We start from the raw sequence: 27,323 nt of genomic DNA on the forward strand, positions 1-27,323 counted from the left end.
GATTATCTGGACTAAACAATTGCTGTAACCGCTGTGCAAAGGCTCATCCTGTTATGAGCACTAATAATATTAACAGCAGCAGCCACTCGCATTTACGGAGTGCTTACTCTGCCATATGCACTGTGCTTTTCTCAGCCTGGACCTTCCTTTCTCCAAGCCTCAGGAAGCTGGAGTCCCCAGGTTGCCTCCAGGCGGGGCTGTGGTTCACCTGAAGCCACAAATATTTACCTTGGAGACCTCGGCCTGGTCTGAGGCCTCTGCCCAAAGACAAAGCCTGTGCTGGGGTGTGCAGGATATAAGGTTGGACTTCCAGACCCACTGCCTGGGAGAGGAGAGGAGCAGGCCGAGGACTCCAGCGTGCCCAGGTAAAAGAAGGGAAGGGCTGAAAGCCTAGGTTTCCAGGAAGGTTCCAAGCTAGAGGTACCTGTTGGGGTCAGGTCAGGAGCACAAGGGAGGCTTGCCTCCCCGGGAAGGGCCCTGGGTGAGTCAGGATCCACTGAGGATCAGGGCCAGGTGTAGAAAGGTACCCAGCTCCCTTGCTCAGAGGACCAAAGAGTAGTGACGAAGGGATGGGGCTGGCTGAGTCCTGACCTCGTCCTAGGGACATAAACCACTCTGCACATACCAGTTGCTCTGTGCCCAGCTGTGCTAGGTGATGCTGGGGCAAGAGAAGCATTAGTCACAGAGTCTGTCCCTCAAGGAACTCCCAGTGTAGGACAATGTGGAGCCCAAGGAAGACCCAGGGACACGGGAGTGGAGGACAGTCAAAGAAGGCTTCCTGGAAGAGGTAACCTGTTGGTTGCAAAGCCAAGCAGAGGACGGTTGGACAAAGGAAAAGAGAAAGACATTCCACAAAGGGTAACGAGCATCAGCAAAGGCCAGGAGAGGAGGTGCCAGATGGCGGGGCGTGTGCGGCGCCTGGATCTGGGGAGGAGGCTTTTCCACAGGAGGAAAACGGGGATGCTCCATCCTCGTGGGTCCCTGGCTTCCTCTGATCTGAAGAGCACGGAACAGTGTGCAGAGATGTTGGAGGACAGACAGGGTCAAGGTGTTTGCGAGAAAAGTATGGAGTGGGGCTGCAGGGGCGCCTGGATGCGGGGGTTTCACCTCTCTCTGGCTTTGGCTGCTCCATGCCTCCTTCTGACTCCAATCTTAGTGATAATAGCTGTCATAATTGTAATGGAAGCTACCATGTGCTGAACGCTTGGGTACACCAGGCCGCAAATAGACTGTCTCATTTAATCTTCCCCAAAAGTCTGCTACTTAAGTACTATATAATTATTCCCCATTTTAGGATGAGAAAACGGAGACTCAGAAACACTAAGTCATTTGTCGAAGACCGCAGAGCAAGTGGTGGCAGCGGCCTCCAACCAGGGTCCATCTGGCTGCCAAGCCAGTGGTATTTCCCCTCCACCCTCAGGCCTCCCAACACTAACCTGCTCAGCTTAGCAGGCTCAGCTTTCCAATTCTTTCAGGGCTTCCGGGGGCTATGCATTTATTCAGCAGTCATTTATTAAGCACCTGCTGTGTGCCAAGCATTATGCTGGATGTCAGGGACACAGCAGGGAGCAGGCAGACCCAGCCCTCCCTCCCAGAGCTCACGGGCTGGTCAGGGAAGCAGAGGCTGACTCATTATTGCAAGGGCCTCAGAAGAGCTCACACTGCTCCATGGCACAGGATACATGTCATCCGGATGCCACATTTGTCTTTGGCAACAAGAAAGCCACATGCCGTGTTGTATGAAAGGAGAGAAGGTTAGCACTCCCCTTGACAAGGATGGAAGAGGCCCTCGGGCCTGACGACATGCACACGGTTAAGAAACCCACATGCTAAACCAAGCAACGGCTCAGATCTCTGGGTCAGCATCTCCGCTCCCTCCAAGCAGGACAGTCCACAGGGCAGGAGCTTCCATGCGGGGCTGGGAGGCAAAGCCGGGGTGCGAGCTGGAGAGCTTGGGACTGGGTTACAGGTGTTGATGCCTCACCCCTGTGGAGGGAGGGGACAGAGCAGCCAAGGGGCTAGAATACCCCCAAGCACTGCTCCCCAGCATGGGCCACAGGCTCACTCTCTCTCTCTCTCTCTCTCTCTCTGTCACTGCCCTTTTTTCCCTGGTTCCAAGGAGCCACTCAGCCCCTCCCAGCCCCGCTAGTATTGTGGATTAAACAAACAGCTTTTTCACAACGTTGAGTCCTACCTGGCTCCTCGTTTCCTTCCTGCCTCCAACCTTCATGTCCTGGGCCCCAGGACAGCATTTCTCCAAGTGTGGTCCAGGGTCCCTGTCTGCAGGGCAGGGGAAGCTTTACAGGGAAAGTAAAAAATCTTGGCAGGGTTTTAAAGGATGAATAGGAGTTCATCAGGGAGATATGGGAGGAGAAAAGCATTCCGGGAAGCAGGAAGAGCAAGAGCAAAGGCACAGACCCAGAGAGAACAGAGTATGTTCTGGGAACTTCCAACCGCTTGGAACTTGCTAGAACAAGGGGAGAGAAAGCAGGAGATGAGGTCAGCGGAGAAGGGACCATAGCGGGTTTGAAGTGTCAGACTGAGGGATGGGGGACGCAGGAGGCAGAAGCGCTTTGTTCTGAGGATTGTTGCTGGATTTTCTGTAAGGAAATAGCTAACATATTCCAAGTGCTTACCATGTGAAAGACACCGTGTGCTAAATGCTTTCCAGATATTAGCTCATTTATCCCTTAACTCTGTGAAGTAGGGGTCATCATGCCCATTTGTCTGATAAGAAAACTGAGGCACAAAGAGGGTATGTTGATTGCCAAAGGCCACACTAGCCCAGGCAGTTAACCACTGCACTCAGCAGCCTCTCCTGGACACCGTGGCGTCGTGGGCCTGCCCTTGGCCTCTCTGCCTCAGGGCTCTCTGTGCTCACCCCAGGTCTGGTCAGGCACCCGCCACTTGCTGCTGTCTGACGCCTGGGAAGATGGCCGGCCCGTGGACCTTCACCCTTCTCTGTGGTTTGCTGGCAGCCACCTTGATCCAAGCCACCCTCAGCCCCACTGGAGTTCTCATCCTCGGTCCAAAAGTCATCAAAGAAAGTAAGTTTTGGCCCTCCAGATCTGGCCGCCCTAAGACAAGGGGGAAGGTGGACAGCTTCCCAAAGGAGAGAGAGAGCTCCTCATCACAGGGGCCATGCAAGGCATGGCTGAAATCCTGGGACTTGGGTGAACATGAGTGAGTTGTAAAGGTCTGGAGTGTCTGTGATCTCAAGAGTCCACGATTCCAAGATTCCCTTCTTAAATTCCACAATTCCAAACCCTGAGCTTCCACAGCCTGCAGAAGGGGCATGCGGCCACTGAATGCAGTGATGCAGCTGCCCCTCCCCCTGCCCTCACCTGAAATCCCATCCTCAGAGCACCCCCTCTTTGTTAAACCTAGTGTGTTCCTTGTCCCCACAGCAGAGACCCTTGACTGTGAGTGTGGCGGCCTGGGTCCCAGGCACAATGTCTCACTCTCAAGCTCGAGGGCACTGGGCCCGTCCCTGGGCCTCGGCTTCCTCCTTGGGACACAAATAAGAGGGCCTACCTCTCCTCACTGGGTCACTGGAATCGACTAGAGCTTTATGAATGCTGTGACCACGCTTCTCAACTCGGCACTTCTAATGCTGTGGACCAAACAGCTGTTTATTGTAGGGGGTGTCCTGGGCATGTAGGATGCTTAACGGCCTCCTTAACGCAATTGTGACAAGCAAAAAGGTCCCCAGACGTTGGTAAACATCTCTTAGGGAACAAATCACCCCAATGGAGAGCCACTGCTCGAAAGTGTCATTCCCTTAGAGGGGACTCATCTGTCAGCTCTGGAGAGCCACCTGAGCACTCAGAGACCCAGACCTCTGCATTCAGTGGACTAGGGCCTGGGTCATGGCCACAGGGGCAGGGGCAGGTCCTGTGGAACCAACAGGCTCTGTAGCCAGAGGATGGAGTCCCAAGTAAGGACAGGAAGCAGCGAGCTCTGGGAAGCTGGAGGGAGGCAGAGGTGGCTGAGTCCAAACTACAAAGCTCAAGCTTGTGGAATTTCAGCCAGAAGGAGCTTAGAGATGAATAATCATGCTTTAGGCTCTCCTAAAAGGAGTTGTATGCAAGTGCTTGGTTTTGACGGTAATCCCAGAAACACCTACAGGAGTGTGGGGAGGCAAGGCAGGGAAGGGAAGGCATCCCAAGCATTTCCAAGCCAGGTACCACTGTGGGCACTGGAGCTCAGTCCTGCCTAGCAACTGCACCTGTTAGGGCCAATCAGAAGACAGAAACCACACAGTCATCCCAACAGGTAAGTTTAATGTAAAGAAGTATTACCAGGAGATTGGAGGAATGGGGAATTGACTAAGAGGGAAGAGAGAGCTAGCTCTAAAGGATACCCTAGGGATGAAAGGGGTAGCCAAGGACAGAGCAAGCTTACAGGCAAAGAATCCTCCCCAGTCCTCATTGCAGAGGGTGTGGTTGAAGGCTAGCTTCTGGTCGAGAAGCTTGCTGGCTTGTCCCAGGCCAGAGCTGGGCCACAGTTGGCAAACTGAGGCTAGTGGGCAGAGAACTACCTGCCAGGGAGCCGATGAAACTCTCTGGGAAGCTGCCCCTGGAGGAGGGGGCCTGCTGTTAACTCACGGGGAAGCTATCTCTGGGAAACCACCTAGAAGCCAGTCAGGGTGCCCGCAGAATTCACTCAGCAAAAGCCACTGGGCAGTGGCGCCATAGGAACCTGGTAAGAGGAGCACACCAGCGCCATGAGGGGAAGCCCCTTCCTCCCCCACACCCCTCCAGAGCCTCCACTGAAAAGGCTTAACATTGTGCCAAATGGCAAAGAAGAAATATTCACAGGGCCCAGCTCCATTACCACAGCAGGCAAAGTGGGTGGATTTGCAGCTGAGAGGCTATAACACAGGAGCTCTGAAACACAGTGAGGGACACACATCTGAGCCATCCTGACTGAGGGGTGAGGGAGCTGAGGTATTGATACACCAACTCCTCACCAATCACTGGCTGAGGTCTGCTCCTGGGGCGTCAGCTCTCCAGCACCTCTAACCTGCTCTGCACAGGAGCCAGATGGGCTCCAGCTGCTCATGGCTGGGACCAGAATCCAGGGCTCCTGACCTGTATGCCTCTGTCCTGGCCCCTCCTTCCTCTGCTCAGCACCTGAGGCTTTTGGACCATACACCCGTAGAATATGGATGCCAGACAATTGTTAACAAGTGTGCTTTGGCAGCAAAACAGCCCCCAACAGGGCTTTGTGGGTTCCCTGCCTCTTGGCCCTGGAAGTGCTTGCCACTGGCTGTGGGGGACGAGTGTAGGTCCAGGTGCTGTGTGTAGTGGCTGACGCTCCCCACAGAGGCTGGCAATGCTTAGGCATGTGAATGACCCCAGCCTCACTCTTGATGTGAAAACGACCCATTTGGGCCACTATCCTCAAGGCTACATCTACACTGTGGGGACTGGCAAGCTGGTCCTGACCTCCACCACAGTAGAGATGGCTGCACCCTCGCCTTATCTCAGGGAGCCCCGAATGATACCTTTCCCCAGCCTGGAGCCCCCACCAAGCCTTCCTTCTTGCCTCTCCTCCCGGGCCCTAATTCCTGGGGTCTGCCTCCAGAGCTGACACAGGAGCTGAAGGATCACAACGCCACCGGCATCCTGCAGCAGCTGCCGCTGCTCAGTGCCATACGGGAGAAGCCAGCCGGGGGCATCCCTGTGCTGGGCAGCCTGGTGAACACCATCCTGAAGCGCATCATCTGGTAAGTGGAGCGGGACCACACCAGGAGCTAGCCCCTGCCCACACCTCTGCCCAGGACACACTCTGCATGCTCAGTCAGCTGGTCCGCAAGCATCGACTTGTGTCAGATCACAAAGAATGGATCAAACAAAGCCTCTCCCTCCAGAAGCTCCCAGAATAGTTAACAAGAACCGTAATACAATGACGCAGGAACCCTAATACAACAACCCCAGAGCAAGGCCGGGCACAATCCCAGCACTTTGGGAGGCCAAGGCAGGTGGATCACCTGAGGTTAGGGGTTTGAGACCAGCCTGGTCAACATGGCAGAACCCCGTCTCTACTAAAAATACAAAGATTGGCCCAGCATGCTGGTGGGTGCCTATAATCCCAGCTGCTAGGGAGGCTGAGGCAGAAGAATCACTTGAACCCGGGAGGCAGAGGTGGCAGTGAGCCGAGATCACGCCATTGCACTCCAGCCTGGGCTACAGAGTGAGACTCTGTCAAAAAAAAAGAAAAAAGAAAAAAAAAAACCCAGAGCAAGGGAAAGGATGAGGTGATGCTTCTCACTAGAGGTGACAGTTGAGCCAATGACTCAATGGTCACCAGGAGACAAGAAGCAAATGGCACCCAGGTAGAGGAATCAGCCTGGGCAAAGGCATGAAGGAGTGACAGTCAGTCAGAATGGCTGGAGCTCAAACCTCAAGGCAAGGAGTAAGGGATCAGCAGGGTCAGGTCACAGAGGGTCTTATGAGTCAGCTCAAGGAGCTGGGATTCACCACCTAGAAGAGAAGGCACCATGATAGTGTTGTGAGCGGGGTGGAGGGAAGGATGGAGGCAAGACCGTCGTCTGGAGATAACTGGACAGGACTAGGGTCCCACTGCCGCCCAAGCGCCCCAGGGAGATGGGAAAGATAGAGAGGGAGTAGGCTTGGGAACAATGAGGAGAAGGCATGATTCTGATCTCTCCTGATTCCCATCCAGGCTGAAGGTCACCACAGCTAACATCCTCCAGGTGCAGGTGAAGCCCTCGGCCAATGACCAAGAGCTGCTAGTCAGGATCCCCCTGGACATGGTGGCCGGATTAAACACGTGAGTGTCCCCGCCATCAAGTACAGTGGGCTTGACAGGCTCATCTGCTCATTCCCTCTCCCCTACCCCCACATGCAGGTGTCTGGAAAACAGAGTTCCGAGTGGAGAGAAGAGCAAGGGCAAAGGCCCTGCGGCAGGAGCGTGCCTGTCTTGCTCAAAGAATGGCAGAGACAGGGTAAAGAGAGAGGGGGGCGTGCTGGGAGAGGAGGTCAGCCGGCAGCCGAGGCCAGATCATGCAAGGCCTTGTGGGAGAAGATAAGGTCTTGGCTTTTGCTGAGTCAGATGGGAGCCAGGGAGGATTCTGAGCAGAGGAGGGATAGGATGTGCTTTAACATTTTTAAAGACTCCTAGCTGCTATGGGAAAAAAATAAAAGACTTTCTAGGGGCAAGAATGGAGACAGGAAGGCTATCCCAAAGCTGCTGCAACAATTCAGGAGGAGACGATGATGACTTAGACCAGGGTTTGGGGCAGGGAGGTGCTGAGAAGTTGACTGGATTCTGGGTATGTTTTGGACATAGGTGGGGACATCAGGATATCCCGGTGAACTGAGTACGTGTGTGTATGCGAGGGGAGAGAGAGGGAAGTCACGGATGACTCCACAAGTTTTGCCTGCACCACTGGCAGGATGGAGTGGTCAGTAAGCAAGACAGGGAAGGCCATGCGAGGAGCAGGTCTGGGGGAAGAGCCAGCCCAGTGTTGCGTGTGCTGAACTCGAGATGCCCATGAGACATCGGAGTAGCGGGCTGGGTGAACGTTTGGAAGCTGTCAGCAGATGAAAGGGATTTAAACCAGAAAGGAATCTGAAAACTGATCCTGGGACATGCTGGGGTGCAGTTGGGTGGAGATGAGGAGAAACCAGCAAAGGAGACTGAGGAAGGAGATGAGAGCTGGAGGACAGAGATGGACGGCAGGTTTGCTCCAGCCCAGGCTTGGCTGGTGCTCACACGGTCAGGTGCCTCCACCCCACAGGCCCCTGGTCAAGACCATCGTGGAGTTCCAAATGGAGACTGAGGCCCAAACCATCATCCGCATGGACACCAGTGCACGTGGCCCCACCCACCTGGTCCTCAGCAATTGTGCCACCAGCCACGGGAGCCTGCGTATCCAACTGCTGCATAAGTGAGTGTCACAGGCCGCCAGCAGGGCTCACACCCTTCCTGGGAGGAAAGCCAGGCGGTGGACTTCCCCCATTTTACAAATGGATAACGCTGAGGCCTAGAGAGAGAAAGGGACTGATCCCCTCCTGATTCCTGATCTGGGGGTCCTTCCAGGGAATCTGTGATGCCAAAGGAAGTTCAGGACATCAAGGTCGGAAGCAACGCTGGTGGGTTTCAGGCATGACACCAGGAGGTGGGACAGATCTTGAAGGGGGAGCCCTAGAAGCCCCTCCAAACACCCGGGACAGGCGTGGGTGGAGCCAGGGGTAAAAACAAAGGCTTTGGGTCAGGAGGATGCATTCTCTTCATTTGTTCCTCAGGTGATGGTGGCCAAGTGGCCACCCTGTGTCTCACCTTCCTTACCTGTAAAGTGCAGGTGATGACACCTTCCAGGCAGCAGTGAGAGAACTGATCAGGCAACAGCCATCAGGCACTTAGAACAGTGCACAGTGCATGGCAGTGCCCAAAAACATGGCACCCCCCTTCCCTTCTTAGCAGAAAGACAGGGAGAAATGCCAGCTCCCGTCATGCTAATGCCCAGCACAAAGTTCTAATGACAATACCCAGCCGCTGCTTTCTGATAACTCTTTGCCGCCACCTACACCTGGCTCAGGGGCTACCACCAGCCCCATCTCTAACTAGTCTTGTGATCTTGGGCAGGTTCCCTCCTCCCCCAGACTCAGTTTCCCGCTCTGCAAAATAGAGGGGTGATCATCTCTGACCCTTCCTAATGTCTCTCCTGCTCTCCTCCCTGAAAGGCTCTCCCTCCTGGTGAACTCCTTAGCTCATCAGGTGATGAATCTCCTAGTGCCAGCCCTGCCCCAACTGGTGAAAAACCAGGTGAGTGGCATCAGGGCCTCTCGTGGACATTCCGCCCCCTGTGGGGCTTAGGTAGAACTGCAAGCTGGTACTAAGTGACTGGAGTCTCCTTGGGTGGGCTTTGCTGAAAGAATTATCTGGGACTGGATAGCAAAGGGTATTGGAGTGGGGTGGGCCGTTGACCCAGGCCGACGGTTGAGGTCAAGGTCATGGGACTGCTCAAAGTCAGCCCAGAGCCCTTGAACAGTGAGGTGCTGAGAAATCACAATTGTCTCTGGAGGGGTTGTTGAGGGGAGGTAACCCTGATTTGCAGCTTTTGTAGATTTCCCTGGTAGAAATACTCCCTTCCGAGCCAATCTTAGGCTACCAGTGTGATGTCACTGAACAACTGAACAGAGTTGGGAAAACATGTACGATAGCACACGATTGTATATTTCCTCCAAACAGATACATACGCGTGACCTCAGGAGTAATACGTAGTAGTAAAATGCAGCAAAATAATTAGGAAGCAATACATTTTAAGTTTTTATTAAATTTGTTTTAATATAATTTATTTAATTATAAGTTTATATATTTAATTTTTAACAATCTCTGGGCTTAGCACCCAGCTCAAACAATTTGTGGAAATTTAACAATTGGTTCTCAAAAGCTAGTACAAGCTGGCTCTGGCATACCGCTGTCACATATCAATCTGGCTGTGGTCTTCAGAGCTGCACCACCCACCATGTCCTGTTGGATTATTTCTGAGTCAGTGAACACAGGTGACTCTCACTTTAGTTTCCCTATTTGTCACAGGTATACTAAAACCTTGTAAACTGAATTCACCCACGTTGATCGGTGATTTCCATTGTAAATTCCAAGATGTATTCATAACAATCAGCCCCCCTTCTAGGGTCAAAACACCTTGTCAAATAGCTAATATTTCTTGTAATAAGACTTTTTTCTTTATTTTTTGTTTTTATTTGTTTGTTTGTTTTGAGACAAAGTCACCAAGGAGGGAGTGTAGTGGCGCAATCTCAGCTCACTGCAACATCCGCCTCCCGGGTTCAAGCAATTCTTGTCCCTCAGCCTCCCAAGTGGCTGGGATTACAGACGAGCATCATGCATGGCTAATTTTTATATTTTTAGTAGAGACAGGTTTTCGCCATGTTGGCCAGGCTGGTCTCAAACTCCTGACCTCAGGTGACCCGCCCTCCTCAAGCCTCCAAAGGTGCTGGGATTACAGGCATGAGCCACTGCGCCTGGCGATTTTTTTTCTTTGAAAAGATGATGTAATAACTGAAACAATTTGGGAAAAAAGTACTCATAATCCTTTTACTTTCATCTAGGAGCTCTTTCCCTTCCCATCTCCATCCACATGCGCCAGTGTTTTTATGAGGCTGGACTTAGTGTCAGCCTTTAAATCAAATCTATGTTTCAAAGTCATTATGTAATACTTACAATTATTAGATAGGTACATTGTATTTAATAATTTACAAAACCATTCCAGGAAATTCTTTTTAAAATAATATGGTTTTGTAAAGAGGACTTTAAAATGACAGTAGCAATATTTAAAACAGTATTTTAGGCCAAGGCCAGTGGCTCACTCCTGTAATCTCAGCACTTTGGGAGGTCGAGGCGGGCGGATCCCTTGAGCCCAGGAGCTTGAGACTTGCCTGGAAAACATAGAGAAACCCCATCTCTACAAAAAATAAAAAATTATAATAGCTGGGCATGTGGCGGATGCCTATGGTCCCAGCCACTCGGGTTGCTGAGGCAGGAGATCGCTTGAGCCTAGGAGGTTGAGGCTACAGTGAGTCCCAATTATGCCACCACACTCCAGCCTGGGCAACACAGCAAGACACTGTCCCAAAAACTAAATAAACAAATAACACAATGCTTTATACAAACAATGCGATTTTATTAAGAGCACTTTAAAACAATGGAGATTTTTATTTTTCTCCAAATTGGCTTCCACATCCTTCCCTTCAAGAAAAATACAGTAAAACATTTCATCTCCATTTTGTGAAATATACGTCAGCTGTACAATATAGAATTACGTATTTGTCTCTCTGTTAAGCTGGAGTTAAAGATTTTCTACTTCTGCTTCTGCACTAGTAAAATTTATGAGTAGCATGTGTAGTCAAAGGAAGATCCATTATTTTAACAGTCTAAATATCTACATATGAAAGAGGCCAGGGAAAAATAAGTGAATAATCAATAAATAAAACTCAAATAAGATCTTAAAAGGTTAACTTCAGAAGCAATGTTGATTCAGCCCAATTCAAGCTATCTTTCTCCAGCACTTTTTTGTAAAAGCATGCGGAGAAACAGAGAGAGAATAGAGAAAAAGGGAGGGAATGAATATAATGCATTAATGAATTGTGTGATATAATGAATATAATGAACAATGGATATGATGAATTGTGTGATATCAAAGTTCAAGACAATGGCTTCTTATAGTTAGAATATTGAGACCCTGACCTGCTAGCAAATGTACGTATCCAGGGAGTTATTTTAAGGGAATCCAAAAGTGAAAATTTGGTAACATTGGAATTTTCTTACATAAGAAAGAAAATGTGTTTTTTCTTTGAATAATTTTATTTCTGTGTTTCAAGGTGGGAATTTCATAAAGTAGGACTCAGTTGTAAATTTTCTTCCCAGCCTCCAGCAAAATCGTATTTTATCTAGCATCACACTTTAATAGTTAAAAATATATTTTCCACTAGAAAAGATGACAAAAACTTGAAATTATACAATGCTCCTTGCATAGTATCTGTCTTTAGTGGTGAAAAGCTAAGTAGAAAGAACAATGTGAACAAACCACCATTCCATTTATCATCAGCAAATCCGCAATGTTCACTAGATTTGATATGATAGTCATAGGAATATTTTATCTGGCATAAAGGGAAAAGACACAGAATTTAAGAGGTGAACAACTGGTAGGGGCTCATTTAGAAAATGTTGAGGCCAGGTGCAGTGGCTCACACCTGTAATCCCAGCACTTTAGGAGGCCGAGGCCAGTGGATCAACTGAGGTCAGGAGTTCGAGACCAGCCTGGCCAACATGGCGAAACCCCATTTACTAAAAACACAAAAATTAGCTGGACGTGGTGGTGCGTGCCTGTAATCCCAGCTACTCAGGAGGCTGAGACAGAAGATTCACTTGAACCCAGGAGGTGGAGGTTGCAGTGAGCCAAGACTGTGCCACTGTACTCCAGCCTGGGCAACAGAGACTCTATCTCAAAAAAAAATTTTTTTTAATAAATAAATAAAAGTAGGATGATGGGATGACTTGCTTTATATAATCGTGAGTATTCCCGAAGATGCATGAAAAGAATCTGGCTAGGCTGGGCTTGGTGGCTCACGCCTGTAATCCCAGCATTTTGGGAGACAGAGGTGAGCAGATCACCTGAGATCAGGAGTTTGAGACCAGCCTGGCAAACATGGTGAAACTCCATCTCTACTAAAAAATACAAAAATGGTAGTGGGCACCTGTAATCCCAGTTTCTCGGGAGGCTAAGACAGGAGAATCACTTGAACCCGGGAGGTAGAGATTGCAGTGAGCCAAGACCGTGCCTGCACTCCACCCTGGATGAGAGAGTGATACTCCATCTAAAAAAAAGAGAAAGAAAGAAAAAAAAAACTGTTGATATCTTTCCAGTGGGTCTTAAGCCTGGTTGCACATCAGAGCCATCAGAACCTCAGAAGGCTTTAGAGAATACTAATGGCTGTGCCCTCCCCCAGATTCAGATGTAACTGGTCTAGCTGGGGTCCTAGTATCCCAGAGGACTCTACTGTGAAGCCAGGGTTGAGACCCACTGGTAGAAACGAAGGATGTGGAATCATGGGATAAAAGGCAGAGGCTACCCCGGGGACACCTTTTGGGTGAGAAACGGGCTCCCCTGGCAGTGCCTGCTGGGGTCTCAGAGCCAGGATTCTTCCATGTCTCTGGGTTCTAGATTGGCAGTGCAGCCAGGAGCAGGGAACAGTTTTTCACAGGAGTTACCATTTCTCCAGTGCATTGCCACACCTCGAGAGTACAGAGGGCGGGTCAACAAGACAAAAATGTCCTCAACAGTCTTGGAGCACTGCCCTGAAATGTGAGTCAACTGTCTGACCTTCTCCCTAAGCAGAACAGCTCAGGGCAGCCTTAGGTTAGACCAGTTTCTCAGCCTTGGCACTACTGACAGTTTGAGCTGGATAATTCTTTGTGCACAGAGGATGTGTAGCTGCATCCCTGGCCTCTACCCACCAGATGCCAGTAATACCCTCATCCCTTCCAAGCTGTGACAACTACAAGTGTCTCTAGAAATTTCCAAATGTCTCCTTGAGGACAAAATCGGCCCGTGTTGAGGACTGCTGGCAATTTCAGGAAGAGAATTGCTCGGTGAGCAAAGGGATGTGTTGGGCTAGAAAGCCACAAAGGGCACAGAGATTGCTCAGGAGTCAGGTCAGATCTGCCTTGCTGGCCTCTGTTCTAGAATCTGATATGTGGCAGGAATTCAGTAGCAACTTGCTGTACAAAGAAACAAATTCTCCATTTAACTTTTTTTTTTTTCTTTTAAAGCAGTCTTGCTCTGTCATTCAGGCTGGAGTGTAGTGGCGAAATACCGGCTCACTGCAACCTCCACTTCCCAGGCTCAAGCAATTCTCATGTTTCAGCCACCTGAGTAGCTGGGATTACAGGAGTGCACCACTACGCCTGGCTCTTTGTCTCTTTAGTAGAGATGAGGTTTCGCTATTTTGGCCAGGCTGGTCTCAAACTCCTGACCTCAAGCAATCCACCCACCTCGGCCTCCCAAACTGCTGGGATTACAGGCATGAGCCATTGCGCCCAGCAAGACAAGGAGTCAGAGACGGAGGGCTGATGGCAGGCCAAGCACACCTGGGGCACAACCATGCAAAAGGTCCCAGATGGTCCTGCAGGCTAGAGCAGACACACCAATGCATCCTCAACCCATGGATGGAACCTAGGTGGCCATGGGCACAGCAGCAGGACTCAGGCTGGGTGGGCCGGGCACGGGTTGCTGTGTGGCTGCATTCTGGCCCCTCCCTGATGGAGCCCCTCATTTATGCTGTTGCAGCTGTGTCCCGTGATCGAGGCTTCCTTCAATGACATGTATGCAGACCTCCTGCAGCTGGTGAAAGGTAGGTGCTCTGCTCTCTCTCCTGCCTTTTCCTTTACAATGGAGCTGGCCTCCAGACCCTGACTCCACCAAGGGGAGGCCTCCCCAAGTCAGGCCTGAGCTGCAACTCGGGCCCAGCAGCAGGTGAGACAAGCAACAGTTGATTCCTGCCCAAGATGCACAGACAGAAAGTTGCCATGACTGGGACTTTATGAGCTCCTACTATGTGTACAGTTCTCAGGCCAATGGATACCCCAAGTTCAAATCCCAGCTCTGCCCCTGACTTGCTCTATGACTTTGGGAAAGCTACTTTACCTCCTTATCCTCGGTTCCCTCATCTATCAAATGGGGCTTAACCATCCCTATATCATAGGATTGTTAGTGCAGAATAAAAGTCTACAGGAAAGTCCCGGGCACATAGCAGATGTTGCGCCTGGCACAGAGAAGCACTTACAAATGCATGCTAAATGGATGCATGGATGGATGGATGGACAGATGGAAGGTGCTAAGACTACAAGCATGAGCCACAAACGCAGCCCCAGACTAGCTTTTGTGGATCCTTTGGAAAACTGCAGCATCAAATAGTTTTATCCATTCCACTGCAGTGTTGAATTTTCCCTCCATCCAGGATTTGAGGAGTCTGAGAATTTAAAGCATGGGTTAAAATCTGAGATACCTGGTTTAAAAAATAAAAATCAGAGATGATTTGAAGAGGGAAGATGGAAGGAGGTCATTTCTCCCTCCCCCGGAGTAGCAGACATGGGAGGACACAGGCTTCTGCCCCCACTTCCACAGTCTGCCTTGCTCAGGCCCCCAGAGTGGAAATTGGCAGGGAAGAAGAAAAGCCTACCAACCGCTGCTTGGGATCAGAAGAGGCTCATTCCAAGGGCGACCAGAGGGGAAAGGGGAGAGGAGAATGGCATGAGTGTGCACTAAGCACCCACAGGGCATCTGCCATGAGCCAAGCCCTCCCGCTGGGTGTTTTACGGGCACTGTCTCACTGACTCCTCAGACAACTCCATGAGATAGCAGTCATGACGCCACTTCACTCTGATGAAACAGGGTCCAAGCAATTAAGTCATCGTCCAGGCTCACAGAGGCCGTTGGTAACGGGGAAGACTTGAATTCTGAGTGGGTGTGATTCAGATTGGGCCGTTACAAGGTGCCAGTTCTATACATGAGGCAGGAATTACTATTCTACCACTGCTTCTTTCCTTTTTTCTTTTTCTTTCTTTAAAATAATGTTTACAGGAGTCATGTTCATCTTCTCTGTGTCATTCCAATTTTAGTACAGGTGCTGCCCCAGCGGGCATTATACCCTCATTTTAAGACGAGGAAACAGATTCAGAGACAAGTGGAGACGAGCCAAGGTCACTGAAGCTCAAACCGAAGTCCAGCTGGCTCCTCTGCTGCCCTGAGGTTGGGCCCGGAGGTCTACCTGGAGCGGGAGGCTCCCCATCCTCGGCCATAACCGGGGCAGGTGACAGACCACCGCCACCTGGCGGCCAAATGGGGAATTCTGACGCGAACAGGAGATCTTTGGGGGAGCAGAGGAGCCCGCTGAATTTCGGCGTAGATGTTACCAGGCATCTGAGTTCCAAGCTAAGCTTCCTTGAGATCCGGGTGCTCACAGGGTGTCCAGACCCAGAACCTCCCGAGTCGGGGACGCGGCTTTCAGTCTGGTGGGGGGCGGTGGAGCATTACAAGCAATAGTTCAGTTTCGTTCCAAACCGGGACTTTGGCATAAAGCCGACTGGGTTCACATGCTCTCCTCGTGTGGCTGTGAACAGGTCAATTCGCTTTCCTCAACCTTGGTTTCCCCATCTGTAAAAGGCGGTAATCATAGGACCTACCTCCTAAGGTTATCATGCAGATGAACGAGCTGACTGACACATGCTGAGGCTCAGCACGGGCCTGGCACGTGGCGGATGCTCCATCAGTGCCAGTCACTGGCATCATTGTTTGTATCATTATTATCAACATCATCACTGCTTGCTCCTCCCTGCCCCCCGTGCATCAGTACAACTCCACCTGGAAGCAGCCCCCCACTGCCCCTCCAATACTGTCCTCCACCTCACAGAACTTTCTTCTCATCCCTGAGCAGTGCCCATTCCCCTCAGCACTGACCATCTGGAGTTTGACCTTCTGTCTCCTGCCATCAAGGGCGACACCATTCAGCTCTACCTGGGGGTGAGTGTCCCAGGACCTCGAGGGTGAAGTGGGGACATCGCTGCCCTTCCCTGACCACCAGGAGTCAGACAGCATGGACCTGTATTAGAGAAAATCCTGGTCACTGTTAGGACACATGGGCTGAGAGCTAGAAAAATCACTGCAGGCTGAACACGTCCCCCTTAGGCAAGCCATGCTAAGGGAGAAAAGTCAGCCAGTAGAACCCAAAAGCCAAAGAACACCCACCCAGCGGATCTGCCCTCCACCCCCAATTTCCCCGCTCCAGGGCCCGAGTGTGCACACAGGGCCCTCAGTCTTTCTCTCAGGCAAGTCTCTGCCAGTCCCCAAACCTTTGACAACCTTGAAACAAAAGCCGAGGATCAAGAAACAGAGATCTAAGTTTCTCTCCCAGCTCTGTGACTCCCTGGCTGTGTGACTTTGGCCAATTTCCTTCACCTCCTGAGCCTCAGTTTGCTTGTCTGCAAAATGCCAATCATAACGGTCACTGAGGAGAGGATGAAATGAGACCACACAGTGCCCAGCAGACAGGAAGTGTCCTGTAACTGTCAGCTCCCTGTACCATGTGGAGCTGCACACCCATGCGGTGGCTGGATGCCCCAAAGGGCCAGACCATGCTGGCAGCATGAATCTCAGACCAGGTTTGGGTTTTTTGGGGGGTTTTTTGTTTTGTTTTGTTTTGTTTTGTTTTTGAGACAGAATCTTGCCCTGTTGCCCAGGTTGGAGTGCAGTGGTGCAATCTTGGCTCACTGCAACCTCTGCCTCCCGGGTTCAAGTGATTCTTCTGCCTCAGCATCCCAAGTAGCTGGGATTACAGGTGTGTACCACCACATCTGGTTAATTTTTTGTATCTTTAGTAGAGACAGGGTTTCACCATGTTGACCAGGCTGGTCTCGAACTCCTGACCTTGTAATCTGCCCGCCTCGGCCTCCCAAAGTGCTGGGATTGCAGGCGTAAGCCACCACGACAGCTTTTGAGACTGAGTCTCCCTCTGTCACCCAGGTTAGTATGCAGTGGTGCCATCACAGCTCACTGCAGCCTTGACCTCCTGGGCTCAAGTGATCCTCTCACCTCAACCTCCTGAGCAGCTGGGACGGCAGGCACCTGCCACCACACCCGGATAATTTTTTGTATTTTTTGTAGAGATGAGCTTCCATGATGTTGCCCAGGCTGGTCTCGAACTCCTGGGCTCAAGTGATCCTCCCACCTCGGCCTCCCAAAGTGCTAAGATTACAAGCATGAGCCACCACGCCCAGCCTCCAGACTAGTTTATACAGATCCTTGGGAAAATGGTGGCATCAAATAGTTTCATCCATTTTATTGCCGTTTTGAATTTTCCTTTCATCCAAAGGGTTGAGGTGTCTGAGAAGTTGAAGCATGGGAAAAAAACTTAGACATCTAGTTTAAAAAATAAAAATCAGAGATTATCTAAGGGGCAAAGATGGAGTAGATGTTTCCAGGCACCTGTGTTCCAGGCTAAGCTTCTTGGCAACAAATGCAAAGAAAGAAAAGAAGCTGAATGGTGTCATTTCCTTGTAGGTTGTTACTGGGTAGGCTGTAAGTTAAAATTCTCAGCCCACTTCCTGCTCTGTCTCCTCAGGCCAAGTTGTTGGACTCACAGGGAAATGTGACCAAATGGTTCAATAACTCTGCAACTTCGCTGACAGTGCCCACCCTGGACAACACCCAGTTCAGCCTCATCGTGAGTCAGGACGTAGTGAAAGCTACAGTGGCTGCTGTGCTCCCTCCAGAAGAATTCATGGTCCTGTTGGACTCTGTGGTAAGCCTCAGCACAAGACAGAGAATAGGGTCGCCCAGGCTGCATCATAGGAATTTCCTGAACACAGAGTGCTGCTAAGCGGGAATCCTCCCTGTAACATCCAGCCCCAGGCATGGTTCTGCTCCGTGGAATCTGATGCACCTTTTCCTCTACCAAATAACAGTCCTGTGGAATCAAAGGGCATCTTAGATATGCAGTAGTCCAGAGGTGATAAATACATCTCAGATATAGAGTAGTCCAGGGATGGTAAATACATCTCAGATACTGAGTGGTCCAGGGATGGCAACTGTCCCACTACTCACCACTATGGCACTCATGGCAGACATCACTAATCGATCAGGTTTCTCCTTCCTATTGAGTCTGGATGCTGACACAACCTTGGAATCGTTATTAACAGGGCACAGCAGATAACCACCACCAGTCAGCTATATCGTGCCACCTCCTCCCGTATGACTGATGGCAAATTGAGGTCCAGAGGGGAAAAGGCTTGGTCCAACATTATGGGAGGATGGCAGGACTTCAGGTCAGCTGACAGACAACCGATAACCAAGCTCTTGGGACTGGGATGGTGAGAAAATGGGGGGTGGTCACCAGCTAGCACATTCATGATTGCAGTAAGAATGAAATCACCTAACATCCTCTGAGATCAGGAAGCTGCCCACAGACCCACAGCCATCACCAGCCCACAGTAAAAGTCCAGGCCAGCAGGACCCCATGCCCCATAGAAGCTAACCTAGGGGCTATTTTTCCACCAATAACAGACACATGGCCCAGGTCACTGGGCCCACCCAGCTTTTCTGGGGTCCTGGGAAACCTTCCTCCCAGCACTGGGGTACGGGAGACATGCCTCCCTGTGCCCTCCAGCTGACCTTCCCCGTCTCCTCTCACCCTCAGCTTCCTGAGTTGGCCCGTCGGCTGAAGTCAAGCATTGGGCTGATCAATGCAAAGGTTGGTCCGTTTGCCATCCACAGCTCGATGGGTGTTTGCTGTGGTCTGGACACAGGCTTCTGGGGGAAGAATCTGTGTGGGATTGGTGTTTCATTCCAGCAATGGGACACTCAAACCACATCCCTGTCCTCACAGAGCTTTCCATCTAGCAGGCCAGTTTGACCTGAAGCAAATCAGCACATGGATAGTCTTTCCATTACAGGTGCAGTAAATCAGGACAGGTTCTAGGGGACATGAGAACACTTCTCTATATCGAAGGGTGTTCTGATAGAAACAAGTTTGTGGGCCCCTGATATAGTCTGGGACATCAGGGAGGCCTCCCTGAAGGGAAGGGTATTCCAGACAGAGGGAACAGGAGACCAAAGACTGCAAGAAGGACAGGGTGGCTGGAGCATGAGGGAGCAGGGAGGCCAGGAAGGCAGGCAGGAGCCAGGCCACATGGGGCCTGTGGGCCATCATGGGCATTTGGGAGGCCACATATGGGTCTGATGTCCTTCCAGGCTGCAGATGCGCTGGCGCCCACCCAGATCGTGAAGATCCTAACTCAGGACACGCCACAGTTTTTTATGGACCAAGGCCATGCCAAGGTGGCCCAGTTGATTGTGCTGGAAGTGTTTCCCTCCAATGAAGCCCTCCGCCCTTTGTTCACCGTGGGCATCGTGAGTTCAGTCGTCTGCGATATTGGTAGCAACCAGGGGGACCCTTCTGTCCACTTCCCCTGTTCACCCTCTTGCTTTGCTAAACATTTCCACTACTCTCATCACTTAGCAGGGATGGGGGACAGGGAGCTCTGAACCAAGAGCCAGGAGCTTTGGGGACCCAATTCTAACCCTGTAACTTTATTAGTCAGGAATCCCTGGGCAGAAACTCAACTCATATGCACAAAAGGAATTGTATTAGCTCCTATAACTAAAAAGTCTAGATGTTATTGGCTTCAGGAATAGCTGGATCCAGGTGCTCAAACAATATCCTCTTCATTCTCCCCTCTCCCACCTAGCAGCCTTATTTTCCTCTGTGCTGCCTTGAACCTCAGGCAAGCTATTCCCTCACAGGAGTGCCCCAGGCTGCATCAGGCTCATATCCTATCAGCTTGGCAATCCTAGCACAAAGAACTTATCTTTCCATAGTCCCAGCAAACGTCTCAGGGCTGACTCTCATTGAATGAGCCTGAGTCAGCTGCCCATTCTTGAGCCAATCATTGTGTCCAGAAAAATGGAACATGAAAACTTCCTGAGCTGGGCCACATACACACTAGGGTAAGAGGAGTGGGGGCTCCATGCGACCACAGAGACGGGGAGGGGCAAGTCCTCTTCTGAAGCATCAGCAGAACTAAGTCATCTCCAAGGAAGTTCTTAGCTGATTTTCTCCATAACCCCAGCAGGTTGGATCTCAGTTAGCTTCCACGTGTGGGGAACCTTGCCTTGCGGGTGGAGGAATGGGGTGGGGGTCAGTCAATGACTAGCCTAGTAGGAGGGTATCTTGGACCCTAGAAGCAGAGCCTGAGACAGAGATCCTTGTAGGAGGATTTACTGTGGGAGAGGTCTTGGGAGAGGAGCCATGGAGGAAGCAGGATGGGGCAAGGGAAGCGGGGAGCAAAGATGCTGTCTCAGCCAGGGCCACACTCTGGCTCAATCCTGCAAGAGCCCTGGAGCCTGGACGGCACCGCGCTGAGCCCGCATTAACCAAGCAAGCCCCACTTGTTTCAGGCAGTCCCATGTCAGTCAGTCACTGGCCACCAACAGCCCCCAGAAATAGAAGGAACATTGCCCCCTAGCAGGGCGGCTCCACTGGTGCAAGGGCAATTCTGCAGAGAAGGGGCAGCCTCGAGCTGCCCCTTCAGGGGAGGCAACACCCACAGGGGAGGGAAGGGGCTCCGAGCAGGGAACCGGCCACATCCTCTACAGAGGGCAAAGGACAGGACATGAGGCAGGGCGCATGACTGGGTGCTGGATAAGTAAGACCATCCCCAGGCCAGGCGTGGAGGCTCACACCTGTAATCCCAGCACTTTGGGAGGCCGAGGCGGGAGGATCAGTTGAGACCAGGATTCAAGACCAGCCCAGGCAACATAGTGAGACCCTGTCTCTACAAAAAAAATTTTTTAATTGGCTGGGCACAGTGGCTCCCACATGTAACCCCAGCTACCCAGGAAGCTGATGTGAGAGGGTCATTTGAGTCCAGGAGTTTGAGGCTGCAGTGAGCCATGATTGCACCACTGCACTCCAGCCTGGGTGATGGAGTGAGACCCTGTCTCAAAAAAAAAAAAAAAAAAGGCCATCCATGCTTAACCAAGGAGTCAGGACAGTAGCTGGTAGAGAGTGGGAAGCTAATTACAGCAGGGTCGCTGTGTGCAGCTGTGCAGGTTGTTTGCCACACAATTTCAGGATGCCTTTCACAAATGGTGCCTTCTGGGGTTGTTGGCATGGTGCCCTGCTCTCTATATGGAAGGGAATCCTGACCCTCAGCCCACCATCCAAGTTGCAGTGGGAGTGGACTGCCCAGGCCAGCCCCACTGCACCATGGCCTGGCCCTTCCATGACCCAGGCAGGCACTCTGACCTGCTGAGCCCAGACCAGCCAGACAAGTCTGTTCCCTGGGTGCAGCTGACCTGGAGCTGGACCCAGCTCGCTGCCCTGAGGGTCACCCAGCCCAGAGGTCAAGCTGATGTGTCTCTGGAGCCCATGTATTTGGGAGCCAGCGTGGCTTACACCTTTCCAGTAGTAGTAACAGTGGTGAGCATTTACCAGGGGCCTGCTGGCTCTCTTCGGCTTTCCTCTTCCTCGCCTCCACAAGGAGACGATGACAGGACCTGCCTCACGGGGTTGTGAGGATCAAGGAGATGATCATCTCAGCTCTGAAGCCACTACCTGACACACAGGAAGGGCTCCATGCCTAGTGGCTGCTGCTGTCATCATCTCATCATCATCATCCCCGACAACAAGCCTAGATTGTCATCTGCTAAATGGGAAGTGGGTACAAGTACTATCTCATTTAATAGATGAGGAAAGCGAGGCCCAGGGAGGTCAAGCCCTTTGCCAAGGTCACAGAGCCAGGAACTGAGATTCAGACCCCAGAGCCTCCCTGCATAACCGCTAACTCCACACTCAGATCCTCTTTAGAGCAATGGGGTCTGGGCTTCTCTCGTTGCAGGAAGCCAGCTCGGAGGCTCAGTTTTACACCAAAGACAACCGACTAATACTCAACTTGAATAACATCAGGTAAACACACTGATCATTGTGAAGACTGCTGATGGAAATGAGTCCTGCCCACTGACCATGGGTTTCTTTAGACACCTCCTGTGTGGCTGTCAGGTGAAGGCTGCTCCAGGGTGGGCAGGGAGGTCCTTCCCGGACGCTCCTGCTGACAAGGACTGAATGAGAGGGAATGGGGTGGAAAATGAAGCGGCCTCTGCAGGAGCCACAGTGCAGGCAAACCCCAGGCCAAGGGCAGCCCGCTCTGGGCACCTCCCAGGCCGTGGCGGTGACCGTCACCCAGCACAGAAGTGCAGAGCTCCACCTGCCTTCTGCACCCCGCCTGTTCTCCCATCTCACCGCTTTCCTGTGGCCCCAGAGTGACTGCAGGGCTGCAAGCTGGAGCCTCTGGGGACAAGTCAGGCCCAGGGCTGTTTCGATCAGCCCACACAGGGCTGGACTTTTTAATATAAATGAGTTGTGAACATGTCAAATCAGACTACCTAGCTGCCCTGTGCCCACAATCCTACATAGCAACAAACTGTCGAGCCGGGAATTGGGACGCCCTTTGAAGTGGCTCGGGCTTCCTTGTCCACCACAGCCCTGACTCCTGAGGTTGATTTTTCTGCTCCTTGGACTGCTATTCGTTTTCTGTGTCCCCCCATGCCACCCTACCCGACCCCTGCCGTTAGAGTGCAAGCTCCACGGGCAAGGACTTCATGTGGTTCACAGCAATAGCACTAGAGCCCGCACTGTGCCTGGCACATAATAGGTGCTTGGTAAATCGCTTGTTGAATGAATGGATGGTGAATGAGTGGGACTCCAGGGGCCACTCTCATAGGCATCTTCCATTGCAGTTCTGATCGGATTAAGCTGATGAACTCTGGGATTGGCTGGTTCCAAGTAAGTGTTAACAGGTGGTGCCTGAGGGCACCAAAGATGGCCTGGAATGGTCCACTCTCAAAAGAGACATTGCCCAGGATTTGCTTGGAACAAGGTCCCCACAGAAGCACCATGGGGGCTGGCCAGGCTCCACAAAAGTTCAAATTCCCAGCTCGAGTGTTTACACAGAACCCACTGTGTGTCAGACACAGCTGAGAGCACATATACACACACTTCCACTCACAGATACACACTTTCTTTTTCTTTTCTTTTCTTTCTTTTTTTTAAGACAGAATCTCACTCTGTCTCCCAGCTAGAGTGCAATGGCACAATCTCAGCTCACTACAACCTCTGCCTCCCGGGTTCAAGTGATTCTCCTGCCTCAGCCTCCCGAGTAGCTGGGATTACAGGCGGACACCACCACACCTAGCTAATTTTTGTATTTTTAGTAGAGACAGGTTTTCACCATGTTGGTCAGGCTGGTCTCAAACTCCTGACTTCGTCATCCGCCCGCCTTGGCCTCCCAAAGTGCTGGGATTACAGGCATGAGCCACTGCACCCGGCCTACACACTTTCTTTCAGTGAAGTTTGATCCTGAATTAGAAAACAAGTGCCCTTGACTCACAATCTCATTCTGTGCACATAGACGCGCCTCGGTATCCTAGATAGCCCCTTCCTGCTGGGAGTCAGACTGAACCCAAGATCTCAGTCTGGCATGTTTTCTCTGGTTTTTCTGATTTGTTTTTTACCATTTTTGACTAATAATTTAAAACAGGAAGAGTTCCACCTGCAAATCATGACTTCTGGCTTCCCTTCAGAAGCCAGGAGCTCAGGCAATGCAGGGCAACATTCCCTCAGGGCAAATTCAGCTGCAGCAAAGCCGTGGGGCCCCTGAGGATGGGGCATTCTCCAATGCACCTCAATCCCCCAACCTGCCAGGTCCCAGGGGCGGCTGAGTTCATGCCCCACCCCAGCGCTCTGGTCCCTGGGAGCCCCCACAGCTCTGACCAGCAGGGGACCTGGAATTCCTGCATCTCCACCTGCCACCCTCGCCCATGGGGAGGAGCCATGCCTAGGTGGAATGAATGACAGGGGCATGTGGGAACTTCGGGTCCTCAGCCAGGGTGACAGTGCCCCTTCTCTCTCTCACAGCCTGACGTTCTGAAAAACATCATCACAGACATCCTCCTCTCCATCCTGGTGCCAAACCAGAATGGTAAGTACCTCTGCCATCTGTGCCTCTCTCCCCAGGGCCTGGCTTTACTGCCCTGCCCTCATTTCCATGAATGAGGCCCTTTTCATTCATCTCCCAGCCACCCCTCAGAGCCTACTTCCAAATCTGCCTCCTCCCAGGAGGCTTCTCACTCACCCAGCTGGAAGTGACTTCTCCTGCGTCTGTCCTCCCAGCCCAATTCCTTTGCTAGTGCCAGAGGCTAGGCTTGCAAAGATGCGCCATGCGGTGGCTCAGCCTCGCAGGGCTGGAAGGAGGCAGAGGTGTAAGCAGACAACAAGAGCACACAGGAGACACCGCAGCAGACCTGGGTTCAAGGCCTGTTCCCCCTCTTGCTGGTGCCTGGCCTTGGTTGAGCTGCACGATCCTTCTGAGCCTCAGTTTCTCCATCTGTAAAATGGGGACATAGGAGTACCTTCTTTAGAGCACAAATCAGGGGGTGCCTGGCACAGTCAGTGCTCAACATTAGCCACTGCTGTCCTTGGCATGTTACTTGTGTTACTGGCGGAAGAAGCAGAGAGAAGGTGAAATCACTCTAATTCAGCCCTGGGTTGTGGAGGTGACAAGAGCTGGTAACCTACAGCAGCTCCACCTTTTTAATTTCTTTATTTTATTAGATTAGAAAATCTCAAAGTATAGAAACCTCTGCTGGGGATGATGGGAGCCCCTGATGGTTCTTGAGCAGGAGTGTGAGAGAATGTGAGGACTGCATTTTGCGAGGGGCCAGAAGCCAGTGCCGGGGCAAAGCGAGGGTAGATGAGGCTGGGTCGATGCTGGGGCCAGAAAACAGGCGAGCAGAGGCAGAGGGGGCTGTCTGATCAGGCCTGCCAGGCCCGGGCTCCCCTTCAGGAACCCTGAGCCTGCTCCCTGGCTGCCCAGTCTCACCCCAGGCCCACCAGTTTCTGACCATGTTTGCTATTTCAGGCAAATTAAGATCTGGGGTCCCAGTGTCGATGGTGAAGGCCTTGGGATTTGAGGCAGCTGAGTCCTCACTGACCCAGGTGAGTGGGGTGTGGGCCTAGACATCCTGCCCTAGGGAGGGCACAGCCGCCACTGAGAGCCCTGGCTGGGAGGTGGGGGCCTGTGCTCCAATCCCAGCCTGTAGGTGACCTGGGCAAGTCCCTTCCCATCTCAGGGCGTCACCTCCTCATCTGCAAGTGAAAAGGCTGGCTGTGCTGAGGATGGAACCCTCCTAGCCTGGGGTCAGTACATTTTTTCCACCCCTTGTCATTCATTCATTCATTCAGTAATTCAGTAAATATTTTTTGAGGGTCTTCTATACGGAAGGCATGCCTCTGAGTGCTTGAGGCCACTGAAATGAACACACGGAAAACACCCCCATCTTTCTCAAGCCTACCTTCTAGCAGAAGACACAGATATATAAACCCTAAAGATATAACATCAGGCGGAACAGAGGAAGGCCGAGAAGAAAAATAAAGCAGGCTCAGGAGGAGAGAGTGATGTCAGGGAAGGGGTGCTGTTTCAGACAGGGGGTCAGGGAGGGCCTCTCTGAGGAGGCAGCATTTGATCCAATGCCTGAAGAGGTGAGGGGTGAGCCCTGTGGGTAGCTGGAAGGAGTGTCCTGTCAGAGGGACAGAATATTAGGCCGTTCTTGCACTGCTTTAAGAAATACCCGAGGCCAGGTGTGATGGCTCACACCTGTAATCCCAGCACTTTGGGAGGCTGAGGCTGGCAAATCGCCTGAGGTCAGGAGTTCGAGACCAGCCTGGCCAACATGGCAAAATCCAATGTCTACTAAAATTACAAAAATAAGCCTCCCGAGTAGCTGGGATTACAGGCATGGTGGCGGGAACCTGTAATCCCAGTACTCAGGAGGCTGAGCAGAAGAATCACTTGAACCCTGGAGGCAGAGGTTGCAGTGAGCCAAGATCACACCACTGTACTCCAGTCTGGGCAACAGAGCAAGGCTCCATCTCAAAAAAAAAGAAAAGAAACAAAAGAAATACCTGAGACTGGGTAATTCATAAAGAGGTTTAATTGGCTCACGGTTGTGCAGGCTCCACTAGGCCCCACCTCCAGCACTGAGTGCCACAGTTCTACATGAGAATTAGGCAGGGACACAGATCCAACCCATAGCAGATGTCAAGTGCAAAGGCCCTGAGGCAGGGATTGGTGGTGTTCCAGGAAAGATGAGGAAGGAGGCCAGGAGCTGAGGCAGCATCCGGGGCAGGTACCACATAGGCCTGAGATGCACACACACACAGACACATGCACATATACACCTATATACACCTACATACACACATACACACACACATATACACACACATACACGTACACACATACACACATGCACAGTGTGCCGTGTAGCCAGATGGTCTCAGCTCAAGGTCATGATCATGTCCATCTTGTCCATGCCTCTGTCCCCAGTGTTCAATAAGACCTGGCACACAGTAGGTGTTCAGTAAATGCTTGGTGAGCAAATGACTTTCCATGGCATCTGCTGGGGAGAGGAGCTATGGCAGTGTCACCCTCGCTCTCAAATATGACCCGTAAGAAGAACAGCCCACATCACTGTGTGCCAGGCTCCAGGGCATCTCTTCCCCTCTAGAGTGGAGCCCAAACTCCAAGAAGACAGCAGTTTCCATCTGCTCTGTTCCCCATTGTACTCAATGGCTGCACACAGTAGATGCTTAGTAAATGCCTGCTAGCTGAAATGGGCACCTTCCTGTCATTAGCTCATGCAGAGGATGGGCCCAAAGCAGGGGGTAATCAAGGCAGGTGCTGAGTGCAGATCCCACTCCTGCCACCTATGGAGTGCATGACTCTGGAAAGGGGCTTGCCATCTTTAATCTCAGTGTCCCCATCTGCAAAATGGAGATGACATCAGGATCTGGCATGGCATTAATGTTCACACACAGACCCTCCATCCCTGACCCTTCCAAGAATTCTGTATTTGTGGGTTCAGGGTCATGGTTCCCCAATGCCAGCAGTCACCTTGTGGAGGACAAAACCAGCATAAACCACAAGGCAAGAGGTTAAAGAAACCTGTTTTCTGACTTTTCCCCTCCAATTCCAGGATGCCCTTGTGCTTACCCCAGCCTCCTTGTGGAAACCCAGCTTTCCTGTCTCCCAGTGAAGACTTGGATGGTGGCCAACAGGGCAGGCTGGGTCCCAGCTGGGAGTGTGGGTGCGAGCTCTGTAGACAAGCCCTCTCTGCAGATCAGCCCTCTCTGCAATCAATAAACATTATTTGCCTGTGA

At 51.6% G+C, this 27,323-nt stretch overlaps 1 protein-coding gene and 1 pseudogene across 1 annotated transcript; both read left to right on the plus strand.

Annotated features, from left to right (window-relative positions):
* Positions 1–324: 324 nt before the first annotated feature.
* On the plus strand, positions 325–27,323 carry BPIFB1 (BPI fold containing family B member 1). The gene is made up of 16 exons (XM_012455190.2): positions 325–365; positions 2,887–3,047; positions 5,590–5,731; positions 6,691–6,798; positions 7,769–7,918; positions 8,715–8,796; positions 13,841–13,904; positions 15,987–16,072; positions 17,670–17,849; positions 18,744–18,797; positions 19,298–19,456; positions 21,946–22,013; positions 22,844–22,889; positions 24,021–24,084; positions 25,024–25,100; positions 27,140–27,323. Exons 2-16 carry the CDS (start codon positions 2,933–2,935, stop codon positions 27,197–27,199), a joined length of 1,455 nt encoding a protein of 484 aa, XP_012310613.2. The 5' UTR covers positions 325–365; positions 2,887–2,932; the 3' UTR covers positions 27,200–27,323.
* LOC135277134 (U6atac minor spliceosomal RNA) lies at positions 1,733–1,833 on the plus strand (annotated as a pseudogene).

Source organism: Aotus nancymaae, unplaced genomic scaffold (genome assembly GCF_030222135.1).
Source record: "Aotus nancymaae isolate 86718 unplaced genomic scaffold, 86718_ANA_hifiasm-v0.15.2.pri h1tg000029l, whole genome shotgun sequence".
NCBI classification, from domain to species: Eukaryota; Metazoa; Chordata; class Mammalia; order Primates; family Aotidae; genus Aotus; species Aotus nancymaae.

Excerpts from the sequence above, each read along its gene's own strand:
- BPIFB1 (XM_012455190.2), top strand. The coding sequence starts at position 2,933 with ATGGCCGGCCCGTGGACCTTCACCCTTCTCTGTGGTTTGCTGGCAGCC. Across the intron at positions 18,798-19,297 it reads TTGGGCTGATCAATGCAAAG|GCTGCAGATGCGCTGGCGCC; the intron begins GTTGGTCCGTTT and ends ATGTCCTTCCAG. Across the intron at positions 24,085-25,023 it reads CCTGGTGCCAAACCAGAATG|GCAAATTAAGATCTGGGGTC; the intron begins GTAAGTACCTCT and ends TTGCTATTTCAG.